Source organism: Euprymna scolopes, chromosome 25, assembly GCF_053919585.1.
Source record: "Euprymna scolopes isolate OS-2025 chromosome 25, ASM5391958v1, whole genome shotgun sequence".
Taxonomy (NCBI): domain Eukaryota; kingdom Metazoa; phylum Mollusca; class Cephalopoda; order Sepiida; family Sepiolidae; genus Euprymna; species Euprymna scolopes.
In genome coordinates, this window is record NC_136506.1 from 25,541,667 (window position 1) to 25,562,854 (window position 21,188).

The following is a 21,188-nucleotide window of genomic DNA, read 5'->3' on the forward strand; positions in this document are numbered from 1 at the left end:
TAAAGATTTAGTTAAATTATAAGTTACCAGAATCCTAATATGTATCCATAACGTTGATAGGGATGTTACTCAAGCTGTTCGACATTTTAAGGATTCTAAGTTTGGTAAATTCCTAATATGCATTTATGATTTATTTATTGATTAAACAAAACCAATTAAATCTTGGCTAAAATATTCAAAATATAAGTTTGTAATGCATATATTAACCATGATACTGATTTAATTACCTAATATTTAACCTACGTTTGCCATCCAAGCATAATTTTATAAGGATATGTATGGGTTTAATTCAAATAATATCAATTCGGTAATTAAATTCTTAAATACTTATCTAATGATAATACATATCCCATTATTAAGTATTCTAATAATAAATCTAATCTTTAGCTCCATGTACTTTTTACTCCAATAAAAGTGGAGGTTCGCCTTGTTTTTTGGATTTAGTCTTTCAAAACAAGAATATTATTTAAAAAGGTAGTATTTTTCAAGTTTTACTGATCTAAAAACAGTATAAATTAATCCCCATTTTTTAATTACTAATATTGTTTTTATTGTTGAATTCATGTTGCTATTTCATTGATCTAGAAACTATTTCACCATCAATATAGCTAAAATTGTGTTCCCAGTTTAGAAGCAATATTGCTAATCTTTGCTAAGCCTTATTATAGATCTAGATTTCTTATCTAATAATCCATTGTCTTTATTTCTATTAATGTGTTTCTAGTGTAGAATATTAGATTCCAGATTTGCTTGCGAAATTTGAATCATTCATCATATCTAATTTACACGATAATTAGCTATTTAACTCCATATTATCCAGCCTTTTATTTAATATTTCTTCTTTAGAATTCACTATGTAAAAGCCTTCACAGATTGCACCTTTTTGATTTCCCGTGTCTATACTTACTAACCTTATCTACAATTGACAATTTCAATTCAAAATCATTTTTGTTTTTATGAAGTTCTCTGACCCAATCACCTAATGCACTTGTGTTCCTCTTTTTATTTCTAGTGTTGATTCTTGTACCATCCCCCCTTCTATCATTAACGCCTTCTCTATTAGTTTCACTCTCTTTTTAGGGATACAAAATGGTTTCTGTACCTTTCCATAAAGACGAATACCATGGCTCCAAGATATACCTTCCTAATATTATCGCCCTTAATCTCACATTGGTACACTATTTCTGAGGTTATGTATTTGCCATCCAACGGACAATTGTTAGGTATTCTGCAGTTACAGTTTTTCTCTACAACCCGTTCATCCGATATTGACTTATTATTATCCCTTATTTTGCTTATTTTCCTCTTATTAGAGATTATGGTGTTGGCTATGGTGTTCTCTCTCTCTCTCTCTCTCTCTCTCTCTCTCTCTCTCTCTCTCTCTCTCTCTCTCTCAACATGCCTAAGACAAGAATAGGTTTAAGGGTCATAAAATTAATGCAAGAATTGTTCATGGGAAAAATATTATTTTTAAATAAACTTGCTCAGTAATAATCAGTTCTAAGTGACAGCCTTTTGAAGGTTGAAAGTTCACTCTTCAGTACAGGCAATACAAAGAATTATATCAAACTACTTTATTTCTACCAGGTCATGGCTGACGTAACGAGAGCAATCTACACCCTATTCAAAATAGAAGATTTCAGAGTTCAAGGAGACGCACCTGAAGAAAGCCAGAGGTTAGATCGGCTGAAACATAATGAGATTAACGTCCGAGTAATCCAAATAATACAGGATTTTATTTTTTTTTTACAAAAGAGTACCCACTTTTTAAGACCCAGAGGCCACTCGAGGATGAAGGTTAATAAGTGTACAGTAGACAATGGAACAATAGCATAGTAATCGTTAGTAGTGTAAATTTGGTACATTGGATTACTTAAGGAGAACGGCTCATCAAGAATTTGTTTACTTTGGACTTGAAGACGACAAAATTGTGGTCAGCTGGAAAGCAGGCAAACAGAAGAGAGTTCTAAGAAAGAAACTTTGTTCATGGAATTTACGCTTAGGTTTAGGCACAAATAAAGAATGGGAGAAACAATTGATAGTATATTCAGCTATACGAGTGTTTCCCGTGAAAGTTTGGCGAAGGGGGCTACAGATTGGAGCTCAGACGAGCACTTCCCATGGAAATAACGATAAAACAGAAACAAGCTCGCAACGTTTCTTCTGTGAGAAAGAGGTTGCAGGGAAGACAAAAGGGCATCCCCCATTAGGCTACGAAGTCTATTCTGAACTCTTTCAAGGCAGGATAAAGTCTACAATACTCCATCCTTTGACGTACCTGTCTCTTATATAGGTAGAGAATTGCATCAGCAGTGAAATATCTACTGGATCGATTCAAGGATCCTAGAAGGATTTTATTTGTATTTGGAGTCTGTTTTTCGACATTCTATTGGAGTTTATTTAAACATCTATATTATATTTCTCATTGTCTGTATGCTTAACTTTTTCGGAAACTACTGAGCCGATCTAGCTGAATTTTTGTATGGTCCTTTGTTATAATACGGTACAGCGAACTATGTATTATGTACTTGTTCAATGCAGAGTTAGGGATTAATTAGGGTTAATAGTGATTAGCATTTAATGCAAAATTGAGTACAAATTTAACCGTATCCAGTCATCAATTTAGAATACGGCACCCATTCAACGGGCTATAACTTTTACCTGGTTTTAGCGGATTATAAAGTCTAGTTTAAGTATAGATTGAATAATCGTGGAGAATTCATTCGTTTTAAAACAAGAATTTGGGATGATACAGGCATGAAAAACACACCTATATAAATATTTAATACATCAAGTACCTGTTTTTTTTATCAAAATTTCAAGATTTCTGCAGATCAAAAATTCGTTGAGTATATAGGTTGAGTGAAAGTTGTCCTCACACACACACATTCTAACTTTTATAGATATACTAGCAGGCGGCCAGGCGTTGCCCGGTCGTAAAATACGCATAAAATTATATTTTAATTAATGCAGAAACTGAGACATGTGCATGCGAGTATTATGATTTTTTGTTTCTAAATCGTCCACTTCTTGTAGGTAGAAAAAAATTCTCGAGCTGAGATCGAAACCAAAACCTTACGACAGTGAGTGAAGTACGATAACCATTAGACCAGCATGACGCATTCTTTAAAAGGCGTTTTCAAACTACTTATTCGTAACATAAGTAACCTGTAATGTTAATTATTCATGCATGCGTATTCGTGAAACAATTAGCAAACCGAATATAATCCGATGACTTCACGTACCAATATTTTTAATTTTACCCCTTAGCAGCCCTTTTTCCGGGTGGAAACGAATTAAAAAGTTTTCTACGTGTCTGAATACCCTATATACCAAATTTCAAGATTGTTTATGAAAAATTCGTTGAGTATATAGATTAAGAATTGTCCTTACACACACACACACACACACACACACATTCTTACTTTTATATATAGATAGATTTGTCGTCCCGAATGTTTTCTTTTGCTTTGCTTATTTTGCGGGACCCTTAAAACCTACTAGATTCGACCGTGGCAACTCGCGTGCATAAAGCTTTTTAAGATCAAAGTGTAATATCTGTTCTTCAGATGCTGCACTTCAATTTCTTGTTCTCTCTCTCTCAGTGGAGGATAAATCCTTCACGACTGAGACAATTTTTAATTCTTGTTTCTTTTCTACGTGTAAAAAAAAAAAAAAACGGCCCTGGTGTCTAACTCTGTCCTGTGGGGGAGGCATTGTAAATAGGAACCCTATCGGCACGGGTGTATATAGCAGTATACTAAGAAGGGGAGGGCGAAGGAGGACACTAAAAAAAAATTTTTTTAACACAAGAGGGGGTCGAGAATGAGAGGTCAGGGATGAGATGATAAAATTATCATTCATCTCCATGACGTCATATTAAACGCGTTCAATAAATACGTAATCAATCTGTTTTAGAACTCTTGATATAGTTTGTTGTTCGTTTTTTTTTTTTTTTTTTTTTTTTTTTTTTCACACGCCAATATAAACCTAAATAAATACAACATAAATCTGATACGGGAAATAAACGAACAGACGTTTTTGTTTTTTATTTCTTCGGTTCTTATTTCACACGACCGTTTGAAAAATAAAAGTCAAATATAAACGAAAGAAACGAGTTTTTAACTTTGACGCCGAGGATTTTGTTGTTGTGCATGATGCAACCTTTAACTTATGTAACATTGATTGAGTATTGCTGCCACATCTGAGGAGGTGTTCAGAATCGAATTCGTAATCTAGTGGGTAGATCATCACACCCGTTCATTACAGCTCATTTTCTAGCAGAAAAAAAAACGTTGCTAGTCTCTCTCTCTCTCTCTCTCTCTCTCTCTCTCTCTCTCTCTCTCTCTCTCTCTCTCTCTCTCTCTCTCTACTATATCGTGAATTCCATAGAAGATGCTCGACTTGTAACGTTATCCGGGAACTAACACGTTGTATATTTCGTCAAAAAAGCGACCAAAAATAGGAAAGAACTTCAACTAGCTTTTTTGTTTTGTACATTTATTTCCTGATTCTCGCGTTACCGCTGTGACATCCATCGCGTAATCGTTTTCTCGAGCGTCATTCACGTATCACACGTGATTGCGAACGTTATCCTCGTCTCTCACATGATCGTTCTCTTGTTATAGTCTTTTTTTTATTTAGCGTTGATGTCATTTAGCGCGCTATTTTACAGACTGTGCTCAGATCTCTGCTTCATCCTTGTAAGAGCGTCTTGTGCGGAAATTACGATAGAGTAGGGAGAGAGTAGCAACATTTTCTTCTGTTAGAAAATGAGCTGTAATGAACGGGAGTCATAATCTCCACACTGGACATTAATTTATACCAAAATCAGATCGACTAACGCTTTGCTTCTTTTCTGTTGGTTTGCGAAGTATTACCCTGTGCAGTTCTAGGAGGTCCACCATTACAGATTTTATCTGCTCGACATTTTAAAAGAGGTTAGTTTATTGTTCCTATTTACTTGCCTCCCGACGAGGCGAGAGTTAGACACAAGGTCGGTTTTTAATGTGGGGAAAATCCAGTACCTCAAAAAGGGAGCATTCTGGATATGAACAAAAATAAAACTTGCCTCAGTCTAGAAGGATTTCTCCTATACTGATCAAGGACAGAACAAGTGAAGTGTAGTATCAGAACAGATACTACACTTTGTTTCTGGCCAAAAGGCTAAGCAACATGCCTCTGCTGAGGAATCCCAACGAAGCTTCCCGAAAAAATTTTGTACGGTCAGATTGCTCTTCTACTTTTAAATCTCATTTTCTTGGCCTTGTGTCCAACCTTACCGTAGTGAAAAGGAGATAAATAAAAACTTGTTTGCGGTTTAAACCTCTTCAAAATGAATTGGCTGCATTGAAGTAAATTTTACAACCGAATAAAGCCGTATACATTTTTATTTTGTTTTGTTTGTTCTTTTTGTCAGCAGAGAAAAGGATGAGGGTTAGGGTTAGGTTTTTGTGAGCAGGGGAAGGGGCTACAAAAGCTTAGCTAAGTAAAAATGCCATGTAAGGTCAATGTTTCCCTGACACAATCACCTGTAATAGATTTGGACACCAAACCAGTAGTGTCCACTTGATGGTCGTCCAACCTGACCCAAGCACTTGAGTTCAATTTCCCATCTTGTTTCAATGTCATCACGTGTTGCATACGAAACAAACCGGTAATATCTAGTGTGGTTGGGCTATGCCGGCTTCCTTAGAAGGAGGAAGTTTACAGGGAAATTGAAATATTTAAGTGATCCCCAGCTGCATGTATGCCCTGATCATGGGAAGATGGCATACAGCACTTAGCATTCACAAAATTGTCACCCATCTGATACTTGCCAGGCTCAACGATGCTTAACTTGGTTAGTCTAATGTTTTTAACGATATTTTATACTGTCTTTAGCGAGAGGGGAGCGGCCAGCCTTGCCCGGTCGTAAATTATTCTTAAATATGATCTTTTAATTTGTCCAGGTTTCGTATATCTATACTTCTATAAATTCGTTTTTCTTTTGTGTGTATTGATATTCATATTAAAAAACCCTTTTCTACTTATTTAAAAAGAAAATACATTTTTTATGGGTTGTACAATTGCATCCATCTGCAAAAGATCTAGCTAATTTGCATATTCTTTTAAATATTCATTTTAATCAATTCCCTATTAGTTTTTTTCGGTTTTCTTATGGGATAATAATCTTTAGTTAACTATTACGTGTAATTATTTTCATGTAGATATTCTACATGATTTATACTTGCATAATATTTGCGTAAAAAGTTTACAGGAAGCACAAAATTGTTTCCATATTTATTTATGTATACATATATATTTTTGTTTAAAAAATTTTGCCTACCAAACTCCTCCTAGAGTTTTTGGTCTATAGACATGAAACTTCATATATAAGGTATTTGAATCCATGCAAAACTTTATATTTGGGTTTAAGCCCGAAGAAATCGGAGCAAAAGTGTGAAAATTAAAAAAATGAAATTTGTCAGGTGAAGGTCGAACGCCGGAATTACGAATGCATAACGTAGTTGCTATTGGTTCATGTTTTAATTTGTAGCCTTGCAGTAAGCATGTTTTCTTAGTCCAGTCATTGACGGCAACGGCAAAATAGAACTTGAGCTGAACGTTTTGGTTTCGATTCTCGGTGGTGGCACATGGGTCTTTTTTTTATACTTTTAAAACCATTACTATATATTGCATCCAATCTATCTTTCTATCTATCTATATCTATAAAAGTGAAAATGTCTGTCTGTCTTTTCTCTATGGTATTTAAGGAAGAGTATTATACAGAAATGCATTACTTTACATATACACACTTTTTAATATATACATATGCACATAACCTTATAAACAGTACATAGGGCCCGAGCAAAGCTGGGCGGAACTGCTAGTATAATTATAGATTCGTGATTTCAAATGTTAAAAAAAAAAGTATTTGAGCGCCATTAACTGGAATCGAAACCGAAGACTTCAAATATGATGGCATTACCACTAGCCCAACGTAACTCGAATTAGAATCGATCAAAATAAACTAGGATGAATGTACAAAATGTATAAGTTTTTTTTTAATTTTGACTCATTTTTTACACCTCAAAAACTATTTTAACCGGCTAAATACCCATAAAAGAACGGTTCGTAAAAAATCCAATCGTTCGCGGCCCCTAGCGCCTCTCTACGACTTTTAGTTTCGGCACAGAGAGAGGTTGAAAATATGGCGAGAGAGTGACAAACAGACAGATAGATATATAGCCTTTTATAAATTAGATTTACAGTGTCTTGTGCCTGTAAGTATTGTAGCATTCGGCATAATCACGTTGACACACCAGTTCATCGAAGTTAATCGAAGTCATCGAAGTTAAGCAACATTGGACCTGCTCAGTATTAGATGGGTGACCATTTGGGAATACCAGAATATGTAGCAGGATATTGAGATCTCCCTGCAAGAATATGAAAAACCTAAAGTCGTCATCTTCAATGGCGGAGATATATACATGCGACTGGGGACCGCTTGTGAATTTGATATTCCAATGAAACTTTCTCCTTTAGAAGAAGCTGGTTACACCTGCCTGGGATGAACGTCGCTTCGGTGGCATAGAGATGATGAGGCGTATTTGATCCTTACGGATGTTTTTCGTCGACAAAGCAGCTGTTCGTCCCTCTTTTTTTGCCGTTTAGCAGTTCTTTGTTGTGGCTAGATGAACGCGTGCATCAAGCTGAAGATTCGACACCCGATCGCTTTGTCGGCAAGCAGAACATCTTACAGCTCCGCTATATAATAAACGAAAATAATAATAACAATAATAATAATAATAATAATAATAATAATCTAATGCATAAAGGTCGCTATGTCTGTCTGTTTGTCTGTCTCCATATTTTCAAACTCGGTCTCATACGAAACTAAAAGTCGCAGTGCGGTGCTAGGGGCCTCAAATGACTGGATCGTTCTTTTATGGGACTTTAGCCGGTTAAAATAGGTTTTAAGGGATCAAAAAGGGGTGAAAATTGAAAAAAAAATGGTTATACATCTTGTACATTTTAATCAGTTTATATGCGTGTTACGTTGGTACAGTGGTAACGTCACCAGCTTTGAATGCTACAGTTTTGCTTCCGGTTTCAATTCTAGCTGATAGCACCCAAATACTTTTTTTTTTTTTTCACTTTTGAAATCACAACTCCTACGAAATCTGGACAAATTAAAATATCATATTTAAGCGTATTTCACGACCTGGCAAAGCCGGGCGCCACACTAGTGTTTATATATGTTTATATTTGCGTTGTTGACTGCTTAGAGTTCTTAATTCTTTTACAAAGCGCTGTCTTACGTTAAACGTCGTTGACAGTAGCTAAGTGGTTAACGACACGGACTAAAAACCTATTTTTGTCAAGTTCGAATTTAGTTCGTTCCACAAGAACACTTTCGCCAAACACACACCTGAGATTTTGCCTAACTTCCTAAAGAGGAAGTAAAAAATAAAGTGAAATTTCCTTTTCTACGAGTGTTGAGCAAATGTAGTCATCCACGAGGAGTTGTTTCGCCGTATCACCATTCTTTAGTGTGCTTTGCCAAGCGAGTCATGGGTCACATGTGTCCGTAGGTGTGTACGAGCAGATAAAAGCATATTTACATTTTAAAGAAATATATTTAGCAACAGTGCAACCACAGGTTCGCCAAATCGCATTACCCTCCCACCCAAATGCCAACACATGTGTCTCACCTTCTACGCCTCACCCCTCTGGCAACTTGCCTGATTTCTTTCTCTGATCGGGGTTGACTGCGCAACAAAAAAAATGTTTGCATTTGAGCGAAGTTTTGAAGCTTAAAATGTCGTTTAAAGACAAACAGGGTTGCGTCAATATTATTGCTTTTTGACTCGCTGACCTCATAGCAAATGACACACTCGTAATTGCAATGGGTTTTGTTATTGTTTGATTATTTGTAACAACTGCAACGGGGAATTTGTATAGGGATGGAGGAAAGATGGGGTGCTGATTCTGTGTGAAGGGGTGGACGATGTTACATTTTCTTTTATCCTAATAAATATGCTCGTATGCCCTCTTTCTTTATCTCACTCTCACTCTCTCTCTCTCTTTCTCTCTCTCTCTCTCTCTCTCTCTCTCTCTATATATATATATATATATATATATATATATATATATATATATATATATATATATATAACATAAAAATATAACACGGAAATTACATAATTGTCGATGCAATAATTTATTTCAACCTTATGGTATTTTCAAGCATCTAAACTAGACAATTACATTTTTGATACTGAAATAAAGAAAGAAAAAGAATCGGGCCCCGACCGTCAAAAACCAGAGGGGGTGGTAGTAGCAATACACTTAATACATTTTATAGAGAGGGTGGGAATTAAGTTAGTAGGGGAGGGATTTTTTTAAAAAAAACAAGAACATTATGACACTTAACGACTGTCCGGTAACCCGACGTAACAACAGACACACACACACACACACACACACACACTCACACACACACACGCACACACATACACACACACGCACACACACCTTAAAATGCACGTTCTTGCACGTAAATGACTTGACACGCGTTTACTAACCTAGGAAGAAGAGGGAGAAATATACGGATATAGAGAGAAGGAAATAAACTGACAATCGGATGCACGTAAGGGAAAGAGAATAAGAAAGAAAAAAGAAGGAAGAGAGTGACCATCCGCTGCCTGTCATATGGTTTAATTTAGTCTAGAATCTCAGAGAAAGAGAAGGGAAGGGATAGAAAATGAAGATTATACGCGCGTCGTGGAGTTAATTGAGTCATGGAAAATAAGTCTATTAAAAGATATATAAAAAAAGTTATATACAAAGTTTTAAAACTATCTGTATGTTTTCATGTTAAAATTAGTTTGAAATAAATATTATCTTATAATACATTTAAATTTTCTATATTGTATTTGTAATATATTACTATGAATTCAAAAAATTGAGTCTTATGTAGTTAATATTTTATGTATTTTTATGTAATTAATTTTATTGGTGATTATAGCGATCCTTGTTATTTTGCTCACTAATATTTCACTTCCTTATTGATTAAGATGCAGAAAATTGCATTATTAGTCGCCCCCAATTATATAGGACGTATTTAGTTTCGGTTAATATATATTTTTGTTCATCCCGTACACAAAAGTACTTTCAAGCACGCATAAAGAAATGAATAAATAAAATAGTTATTATTTTAAAGTTTTGTGTTTATTTATATTAAATCTAATAATGTCTAGTGGTGGTATTTGATCTTTTTGACTTATGTCAGTTTAATAACTGATGTATTATCTGCAGAATTTTTTTTTCTTAATGCTATCTCATTTATTTATAAGTAATTTGGATAAACAGGTAATTCGGAATACGTACACCCAACTTAAATTTCGGACAACAAATATCATAGTCGTTATTGTCGAGTTTATACCGGACAACACTATAATTGCCAGTGGGGTGGGGTGGAAGGGTTTATCGTAAATAATCTAGTGGTATTAAATTCGGTCTCTTTACCGTTATAGAATTATCTGTTCGTCGGATCTGGAGTTATTGGTTATTTTAAATTTATATTTATGTCTGCATCTGGGCATCAGTTCATCTCGTTTGTTTAGGAGATTATTGTGTTCGTACTTCAGGATTCTTATTTTTTCCTCGAGGCATAAACTGCATCCCTGCCTAAAGCCGTTTGGAACATCCGAATAACATAGGATTGACCATGAAACCACTGGGGATCGGTTCTCATGTTTTAATAACCACAATTGTTTAGCTAACTCAGTTTTTTTCTTAAGTTCTGGGTTATTGAAAGAATGTTTATAGTCATAAAAACGCTGTTTCCAGTTTCCGGAGGAGATACCGAAGTAAACTTTTTTGTCCCTGTTATTATCTTCTGGGTGGATCGTGGCCTTATAAACCACGCACTCAACTTTACAATTACCGTCCAGTGGGCAGTTATTTTTCACTTGGCAGTTACATTTGTCTACTGTAACCTTATTTTTATTAGAGTTGTTTAATATTTTACTATTATGAGTGCTAATTATTCTGTCCATGTTTTTAGTGCACGAGTAACTTATTTTAATGGTTTTTCTATTAAATATTTTCCTAAGTGGATTATTTATGGTAAAATGCTTATCTATTAGGTTCAAAAATACTTTCCCTATGTTTATGTTGGATAGTTGGCAGTACGGGGGATTAAACCATATTATTTTCCGGCCTCAGTTCTTAGATTTATTTTTATTTTTATTTTCCTTCTTAACATATGTGAGTTTTTCACTATATACGCTTATCTCTAGTGCTCTATTGTATAATTATTTTGTGTGCTTCAAAAATTTCTTTGTTAGCCGAAAGTTTATTAATCCTAGTGTTAATCGTTTTAGGTATTTGTTTAATTATGCAATTTGGATGGTTAGATCTAGTATTAATATAAGATGGTGTGTTATTATCTTTATTGAAGGGCTTGTATATCCCCTTTCTTAAGTCTAGCTTTTATTTATTTTTTTGAGTTAAATCATATTGTGTCGAATAAATTCACCTCATAAATTCACGTTCTTATTAAAGTGAAAGCCAAAAAAAAACGTCGGAACTTTAGACAATTCTCGACACATATTTTGCATAACTCTGTTTTTCCTTCTCCAGTTGCACATGTCATTCTTTCGAAAATAGATAAATAGATAAATAATAAAAAATAAGAACGTTACTTGTTATCGTGTCAAAAGAGGGAAAAAATCCTGCTCGCGTGATTTCGTGTCTTTTTAAAAAACATTGACATAACCTTTTTATTTTTATTTATATATCTGTCTAAGCTTTTGTTGTCAGTGTACTAGAACCTTTTCTGCGTGTTCTTTACATTACAATAGTACAACCCTGAATCCGACGGCGCAATACTACATCCAGAAAAACATTTACTAAGCGGTTAAAATTGAAAAATTAGTATGTATGGGTCGTCTGTGTTTTATCTGTTTGCTGTTTCATGAACGCGCGTGCGTGGATGGTTCACATGACAGATCGATTGTTTTAAATACGTAGGTCAGAACACCTTTTTAATGAACGTGTCGAGCCGGCCTAATAGTTATCGTACTTGACTCACTGTCTTTAGATTTTGGTTTCGATCTCAGCTCGAGTTTTTTGTTTTTACTTGCAAAAAAGGAACTGTTTAGAAAAAAATAATATTCGCATGCACATGTTTCAGTTTCTCTCCGTCCCTTTCACTTCATTTTTTAAAGGAATTAACGTTACGTTTATAACCGGGCAATTCCGGGTACATATGCTAGTGTATATATATATAAAAAGTATATGTGTGTGTGAGGACACTTTCTATCCTATATACTCAACACATTTTTAATCTACAAGCTTGAAATTTGGTATGTAGAATAATCAGACAGGTGGAAAGGAGGTCATTATCTATATATTAATATGATAGAGATAGCATGTGTGTTATTTTGTGCGTCACACCTATACCTACTTTCTTCCGAATGATTGTTGTTTAATTGTTACTAGCAGGACCTGAGGAAATTCCGCAGAGGACTCATTCATATGTAATATATTGACGTTGGCATTCTGTAGATGTTCAGCGTAAATGGAGACGCTTTGATATTATTGTAGCTCCTTTGTTAAAACTGCAAAAGTATTTATCCAAGCTAGCAGGGTCTCCCGGTATAGCCCGGTCGTAAAGTTGATTTGAAAAAATATATATATACTAATTATGGTTTTCTTCTCTTTTCTTTTTTTTACAGTTTTGTTATTAATTTCCAATGTGGCGGCGACTGCTTTTCTTTTTACTCTACATGGTAGATATATCGAAGGCCTACGAAGGTAAGATGCCCTTGATTTGACACACCCTTTGCGTGTTAAATATAGATGTGTATGTTTGTTAGCATAAATATTAGGTAAAATATATTCGCCTAGATAAATGTTACGTTTTTAAGCAGGAAACGTTCCTGGCAGGGAGTCACGAAACTCTTCTTGTATAAGCTATTAATCGTGAGAAAGAAAGTCGATAACATTTAGTCGGATATGACGTAAAACAAACCACAAGGACAGTAGATGATATAATTCTGGTCAGTTCGGTAGAAGCGGTTGAATTGAGAAGATGCGTTTGAAATTGTTTAACGCAACGTTAAATAAGTAATCAATTTGATTAGAAATTATTTTATTCGCGGTGTTTCTCTTTCTCTTCGTTCTTGTAGACCACTAGATTACCATGGTTAAATAAACCACACGTGTTCTAAAATCGTAAAGAATTAATTGAATGAGCATTAATGTAAGTAGATACCGGTGGTTTATTATTATCTACTCACTAGGAGTATTCACACAAACTATCGTCAAAGAATGTTCTTTGAGAACAACTAGTGGTGTTTCCTGGAGTCTGATATTATTGGATCACAGAGACCTTTCATACAGGTCATCAAAGATATCTTCTTGACAACAGCCTGTGATGTTCCCTGGAAGCTGTGGCAACAAGTCTTCCCAAGTTTTCAGCACTCTCTACCTCTTTCGATAACATTTGCAAATAAATTTGCATTATCGCACCAGCTGATTGCCATGAATTTCTCGTTGGCAGCGACTATTGGTCTTCACTGGAATTTGAGTGGCAATAGGCCTCCCCAAGATCCTAGTTCTCTTCGCACTTATCCGGCGGGGGGCTGGTCAGTTCCTCGGTTTTTCCTTCCTCCTTCACTCTACTTGGTTATTTGGTTTCACTCTTTTTGCGGGGGGGGCAGTGATGTGGCAATGGGAGGCTTGGGTGGGGTTGTGGTTAGAAAAATTTTAGATATGCGGTTTCAGTGTTTTATGTTTTGCCTTTGCAACAGTTTGTCTGGCTCGCACTTGTTGCCCCTGTATGTTAGTTTCCACATTCAAGGGTTTTCCTTAATATTTCAGCTGTTTTCATTATTGTTGTTCGTTGTATTTTTCCCGTCATTCCTTTGATTCCAATTTCTGCCATTCTTTTCTCCAAGTTCTTCGGGATTGTTTCCAGTGCTCCTACTATTATAGGTATCATTTTAATTTTCTTCATTTTCCATATCCGATTCAGCTATTATTTTTTATTATTATTATTATTGTTGTTGTTGTTGTTGTTGTTGTTGTTAACGAAATTGTCCTCAGTTGGCGGGAAAACACCACACATGCAAGAATAACACCATCTAAAAAATAAAATGTAGTATGTTAACTTCATTAAGATACAAATCATTAAATTAATTAAAGGACGAAATGCTAAGTCGAGAGTATTAAAATGAATACGTTCATACATTTTTTTTATGTGCAGTCGATAAGGAGAAAAATTAACGAAATGTGTGTATGTGTGTTTATTAATGTCTGCATGCGTATGCCTATGACTCTGTTTGCGTTGCTTGAGAGAGCAACCCCAAGCGTGACAGAGAGGCACAGGGGTCGGTTGAGGCAAGATCTGTTGTGGATTTTTACTCGACTGTTTACTAAAGGAAAAATCTTTGTCCTTTCATGCGTGGAGGCCGGATCAAAGGGCAAGTTTTAAAAATTCCAATTAATGCATATGTTTTTATTTGTTTTTATTAATTCAAGCGAGTTTATGCGTGAAGCTAGTTGAGCAGAAACCAGTTTAAGCATTTCCATTTTGGATGCTGAAGATCAAATTTCGGTACGACGTTACAAACAGGAATCCGCTAGCGTGATGTGGCAAATACGCGTAGCTCTTTATCTTTTCACTGAATCGGAAGAGAGAATGGATAGGTTTTTGAGTAGCTCATTGGATCAAATATTTAATTTATAAGGTCAATAAACTAATTAAGACAATGCGGAAATGAACGATGTAAAAAGAGCAGAAATTATTAACAATAACGTACACAGTAAAACAATACGTTTTGTTGTCGCGTTGATTATTTATTTTAACGCAAATTAAAAAAAACATATTTTCGGAGTTACTTATTTATGTTGGCAGTGTAGAAGAAAATGTATGAATGTTTTTTTAAGAAAAGTGTATTAAAAAATGGAGAATAAATTTTAAACAAAGGAAAGCGGTGGATAAATCGCCGTTGTAAAATGCTTATGGTTGTCAGCGAGTTAAAGTAGATTTATTTGTAAGAAAATTTTGTTAAAATAACTTGAACGTAATACGAAAATGAAGGTCGGTTGATAGTTCGGGGCGTGTTAGATTTGAGATTCTATTTAAAACCATATCTAGTGGTAGATTCACCAGCGTAGATGTGGCAACAATACTCCATGAATGGGCCATTGGTGGCTTTGTAAAAATATAGGATACGTCCATGTGTGAGTAATTTTGAAGAAAATGTCCGCATTTACGACACTTTGCTTGTAACAATAATGAATAAAACATCTGATCGGATCTACCCATGCGGAATAATGAATAAAATGAATAAAAGAATAATAAAAAAAAAGCCCCGTTCAGTCTCGAAAGACAAAGGATACCCCCTGTAGGGGCAGCGACGCATATAATCGTAAGGCAACAGATGCACAATCCCCCAACCACACCTCTCCTGAATCGACACTGTTTGAGTCCAGTGGCAAGAAGAAGTCAAGGACGACTGGAAACAATGCCGAGATAAGCAGAGAGCAAATACAGCACATAAAAGTTCCAAATGGTCACCCGTTTAGTACTGACCAGGTTCAACGTTGCTTAACTTCAAACGAGCGTGTCAACGTGATTGTGCCGTATATTTTTAATAATAATAATAATAATAATAATAATAATAATAATAATAATAATAATAATAATAAATATTATAAAAATAATATAATATAAATTATAATAAATATTATAAACTATAAAATAATATTATAAAAATGGTATAATTAATAATAACAAATATAATAAAATAATAATGAAAATAATAAAATATAATAATGAATAAAATATAATAATAAAAATAAAATAATAATAATAATAATATTAATAATAATAATAATAATAATAATAATAATAATAATAATAATAATAATATAATAAAAAAATAATAATATTATAAAATGTAAAATAATAAATACAAAATAATATCCTAAAATAATATAATGAATAATAATAAATACAATAAATGGAAATAATAAAATATGATAATCAATAAAATATAATAATAAAAATAAAATCCTAATGAAATAATAAAATAATAATAAATATTATAAAATATAAAATAATACATACAAAATGATATCATAAAATAATATAATAAATACAATAAAATATAACAATAATGAATAAAATATAATAATAAATAAAATAAAGAAAGAATAAAATGAATGAAATATTTCATCGGATCTACTCATGCGGAAGCTTGAGTGTTGCAATGAGGTCAACTCCTAAATATTCTTTTCTTCTAAAGTTGTTTAATTCATATTGCAAATCGACAGGTGCTTTTTCCCCGCAACCATTTGTTTACTGTTTGTTAAATTTTTTCTAACTTTAAAATATCGTTTTGCAATGTAACCGTGACGATATTCATATACTAATCCTGGATCTAGTCCCGACGTGTCAATCCGGCAGAAACTGGGACATTTCGATGGTGGGTGAACCTCCTAGGACTACACAGGAAGATTACCTAAACCCGACAGCTACAGAAATTGTCCAGCTTTTGCTGGACTGATTGTCAAGATCGGAACCCGACTGGTATATATCAGCGATTGGAGCGAGTGGCCAACCTATCGGGCAGAGGTAATCTTCCTTGGGAAGTCCTAGTAGGTCAACCCTCCAAAGTTTTAACTCCCCTCTTTGGGGTGTAGTAAGTGTATTATTAACTGCCTAAGGATAATACTGAGGCAATTTTAATAGCCTAGCATGCTCCTCTTTTAAGAATGCAGGCTTTGCTTTCTCAACCTTCCGCCCTTGTGTCACTTATTTCTGCAGTGGGAGGGGAAGTAAATAACAGTGATTCTCGCCATTCATTGTAACCACTCTCTCCGATCGCTGATATATGCCAGTCGAGGTTCCAATCTTGACAATCAGTTCGGCAGAAACTGAGCCATTTCGGCGACCTTTTATCTGTCGAGCTGGGGTATTCTTCCTGGGTAGTCCTAGGAGGTCCACTATTCCAGATATTGCTCACCTCTTTGGGGCGTGCTTGGTTTATTGCTAACTTCTTGAGGCGGCCCGACCGGGAAAGGCCGACAGGGCTGTCCAGGTAATTTTTAACAAACTAAAGTGGTCTTTCAATAGGGAGAGCTAGTTTGATTCTCCTCGTCCTCTGACCTTGTGTCACATCTTCTTACGGCAGAAAAGAAGTTAATACCGTCATGCATAGATTTGAATGTTTCAATGTGGTCACCTCTTAACTTTGTTTGCCAACGTAATTAAATTCATCCTAGCCAGTTTCTGCCCATATGACAAGTGCGCATTCGTTCCGCCACTATTCTTGTTTTACTAATTCAGACCATTTCTAACTTTACAATATGTTATTTTGGGGTAAAACCGCAGTTTAGTGGCCTGCACATAATGCGATAGAAAACTTGTGGGCAAGAATGAATATTGTATTATTTTGTTTTCGTTACATATTAATTAATGAGGAATCAGCTCGAGTTAAAATCGATTTAATATTACGCTTGTAATATTAAGAATAACACGCTTGAAATGTGTACATATTGTTAAAATGATTGCTAATTTCCGTTTGTATGAAAACTCCATTGTTCTTTCTAGCGATTATTTGCATAAATTTTAAGTGTGTTCTAATTGAATGTAATACAAAATAGGTTTTAAGTCGAAATAATTCCAAATAGATATCAATAACATCAGTCAATAATTTACATAACAAAAATACACCCGTTTCATTTCAGATTAACATCCATATTTGAATTATAAAGGACGTATTTGTTCCAAAAAATATGAATTGCATCATATCTTTTTAAATATATTAACGGCTATATGACGTTATAAAAAGTCCTGCTCTCTCTCTCTCTCTATCTCTCTCTCTCTCACACACACACACACACACACACACACACACACACACACACAAGGGTATTCCCCCCTTTTTGAATTTCCAAAGACTTTTTCCATTTCTGAAATGGAACAGGGTAATACATTCCATTACATTAAAAATATTTTTTCAAATATTTTTACTGGTGTTTTGTTTTCTTAATTTAATTCGTCCAGAAGAAGTCTTTCAATAAAGACTCCGATTGATGAATTAACTATTGATAAATACATAACTTAGTTGGTTTTGTTCCTTTAATATATATATATATATATATATATATATATATATATATATATATATATATATATATATATATATAGTCATCAAAATACGGTCCTGTTTCGTTGTATCACAACTCATCAGTGGCACCTCTTCCAAGCCATGGATTGAACCTAGGACCGTCGTGTTGACGGTCGGCAGCTCTACTATTCGATCACGGAAGTGATGCCCGCAAATTACCTCGCCGTATATCTTGGGACGATTAATCGGAATCGGGAATCGGAAAAATCGGAACTTTTATAGGTATCGGAATCCGTATCGGAATCCGTATCGGAATCGGGAAAATTTGAGCCTCTTATTCTATTCCAAATCGATTCTTTTTTTTTTCCTGGAAATTATAAAGAAACAAACACAGATTTTTTTTTTAATTTATTTATCAGAAGAATATTTATCTATAACATAAAAAGTAAAAGACACGGAACCAGGATTTCTGGGTCCAATTTAATTACTTTATTGGTAAATTATGTCAAATAAAGTAATCAAGAGTTCACTTTTATTGCCTTAGGAAACCTTTTGAAATACTCAAACTTATTTTAGCAGCTAGGTGATAAAAGTCAATACGTTTCCCTTCAGAGTTCACAGTTAAATTAAAAAGGTTCGTCCGCTCCTGACAAGTTTTGTTTTTTATTTTTCTAGTGCCGACCTTGTCTTGTGTTGTCTGGAACAGCCATCTTTGAAATAATCCTGTTTTATTGCATTTATTGACTTTTTTTGCCATAAGTGAAAATCACGAATTTAGGAAAACTCGTCCTCGTAAAACATGTCCCCGGAAAACTCGTCCCAGGAAAACTCGTACTCGGAAAACTCGTACCCAGAAAACTCGTACCCGGAAAACTCGCCCCTTTTTGCTAGGTAGTAAAACTGGTTCCTTATTGAATAAATATCGATTGAAAACTCATTTTATGACCGTTCTTAAAAAAGATATTGTCTTTAAAAGAAATGTTTAATTTTAACTATATTACGTTTCATGCTCGCATTTTTCTATGTAATATATATATATATATATATATATATATATATATATATATATAGTAATTATATATAGTAAGTTATTAATTCGTAAGGCTTATATATATATATATATATTTATATATATGTATGCATATGTTATGGTGTTAAATGGTAATACAACGAAAGGAACACATGACTTTTAGAAACAAACATGTATTCACATATATTACAGACAAGGCGGGTTGAGCAATACCATTCCTCAACTGTTGGGCGTTTTTGCATACGACCTGCTTAGCCGCGTACCAAATTGCCGGGCACCGGTACTCGTTACCGGAAGAGGAAGTGACGTCATGATATAATCCATTAATCCCATGGAGGGGCGTCTCTCCCAAGCTTTTTGTTCGTAAAAGCTGTTAGTACTTCTTACTTTTAGTGTTTACCATCAATGGATCGGTAAACTTTCTCTTACGGAGCGACCGCCGTAGTTCAGGTGTTGGTTGATGCGGTTCAAGATCAAAAGTTTCGAAGACAGTGTCTATCGTCTCTTCTTCAAATGGTGAACTGTCGATGGTTTCAACTTATCGACATCTTTTTAGTTGGTTCTGGTGACGTTTGTGGGTATATGTTGATCCTTGGACGATATATACCATGTCACCGCCTCTCTTAGTAATTGTATCCACCTCCTAGAATGATGTGTCTTTATAACTTTTGAAAAATACTCTTTCACTTGACATGAAACGTTTACTGGGTACAGAAGTGGTCACTAGTGGCTTTGACTGTTTGGGTGAAAAAAACAAGATCGTCAAAAACGAATCTCACTTTCCACGCAAACATCATTTCTGCTGTTGATGTGTTTGGGTAAGGTGTAATCCTATACACGTGTAGAAATTGTTGAAGTGAATCATCTGCTGGGGTCCCTTGAGCCTTCTTCAGTGCTCTTTTAAGAGTGTCCACGAAGCATTCCGCTTGCCCATTTGACCTTGAATGGTATTGGGGAGTGGTTATATGATTTATTTGGAATGTATCTCAAAAACCTTTGAACTCAGCAGACGTAAACTGGGTTCCATTATCACTTACGATGCAATCGACTACAGCAAAACGTGCGAACAGTTCGTGTAAGAAATTCATAGTCGTTCCAGTTGTCGGTCTTCTGAACCTCAATACCTCAAGCCACTTAGTGAAACTATCGACTTCAATAAAGTAATAATTGTCCTCGAGCGGACCAGCAAAATCGATGTGCATCTTAGACCATAGTTTGTCGGTCTTCGGCCAAGGTTTAAACGTAATCAATGATTTGTGCACGAGTCTATCCTCATCTCATTGATGTCCTTGTCCATTTTAGGCCAGTAGACATAGCTCCTCATCAAACTCTTCATACGATTTTTCCCAGGATGTCTTGTGTGAAAATTCTGCAGAATTCGTTTTTGGATACATTGGGGAATCACCACTCTTTCGCCATATAGTAAAACCTCATCGCAAAGCGAAAATACTACCGGAATATCGCCTTTTATGGCGATCTTGTTTTTTATGTCAGAGATTAAGTCATCCTTATCTGCTTCCCTTTTAATCTCCGCTAGAGACACCAGGAGTTCTCTGATTGTGTTGCCCATCATCGTTTTTATTTCCCCGTCCGTCCGAAGAGTGACAATGATGGAATCTTCAAACGGATCCTTTTCAATCAGCCTAGATAGGCTATCCGCATGGCTAATTTATTTCGAAGACAAGTACTCCAGGGTTAAATCAGAATTCAGTAATAATGTACCCCATCTCAACAGTCTATTAGCCGTATATGTTGGTAAGCCTTTTTGGAACCAAAAATCGTGAGCAACGGCTTATGATCCGTCTGCAATGTAAATTTTCGGCCGTGAAACTTTATCACAGCGAATATAATACTCAAGGCTTCTTTTTGAATTTGAGAGTACTGTTTTTCGGCCATTATATTTTCTTGATGCATGTGCGTCACACGCTTCTATTATTCTAAAAAAAGATCTGAAGTTAACGTCTCTTTGTTTTCTTTGTCACATATACGGTAGGAGCTTCCCAATAACAGCTTATTACTTTTGA

General features: G+C 34.9%; 1 protein-coding gene across 2 annotated transcripts in view; it reads left to right on the forward strand.

Moving 5' to 3' along the window:
• Nucleotides 1-21,188, forward strand: part of LOC145247299 (chitinase-3-like protein 2) — a 134,168-nt gene that overhangs the window by 70,899 nt on the left and 42,081 nt on the right. For both annotated transcript variants that reach the window (XM_080108922.1, XM_080108921.1), the window contains exon 2: nt 12,729-12,807. In XM_080108922.1, the coding sequence (XP_079965048.1) occupies nt 12,747-12,807 (61 nt within the window). In that variant the 5' untranslated portion in view covers nt 12,729-12,746. The remainder of the gene's footprint in view (nt 1-12,728; nt 12,808-21,188) is intronic.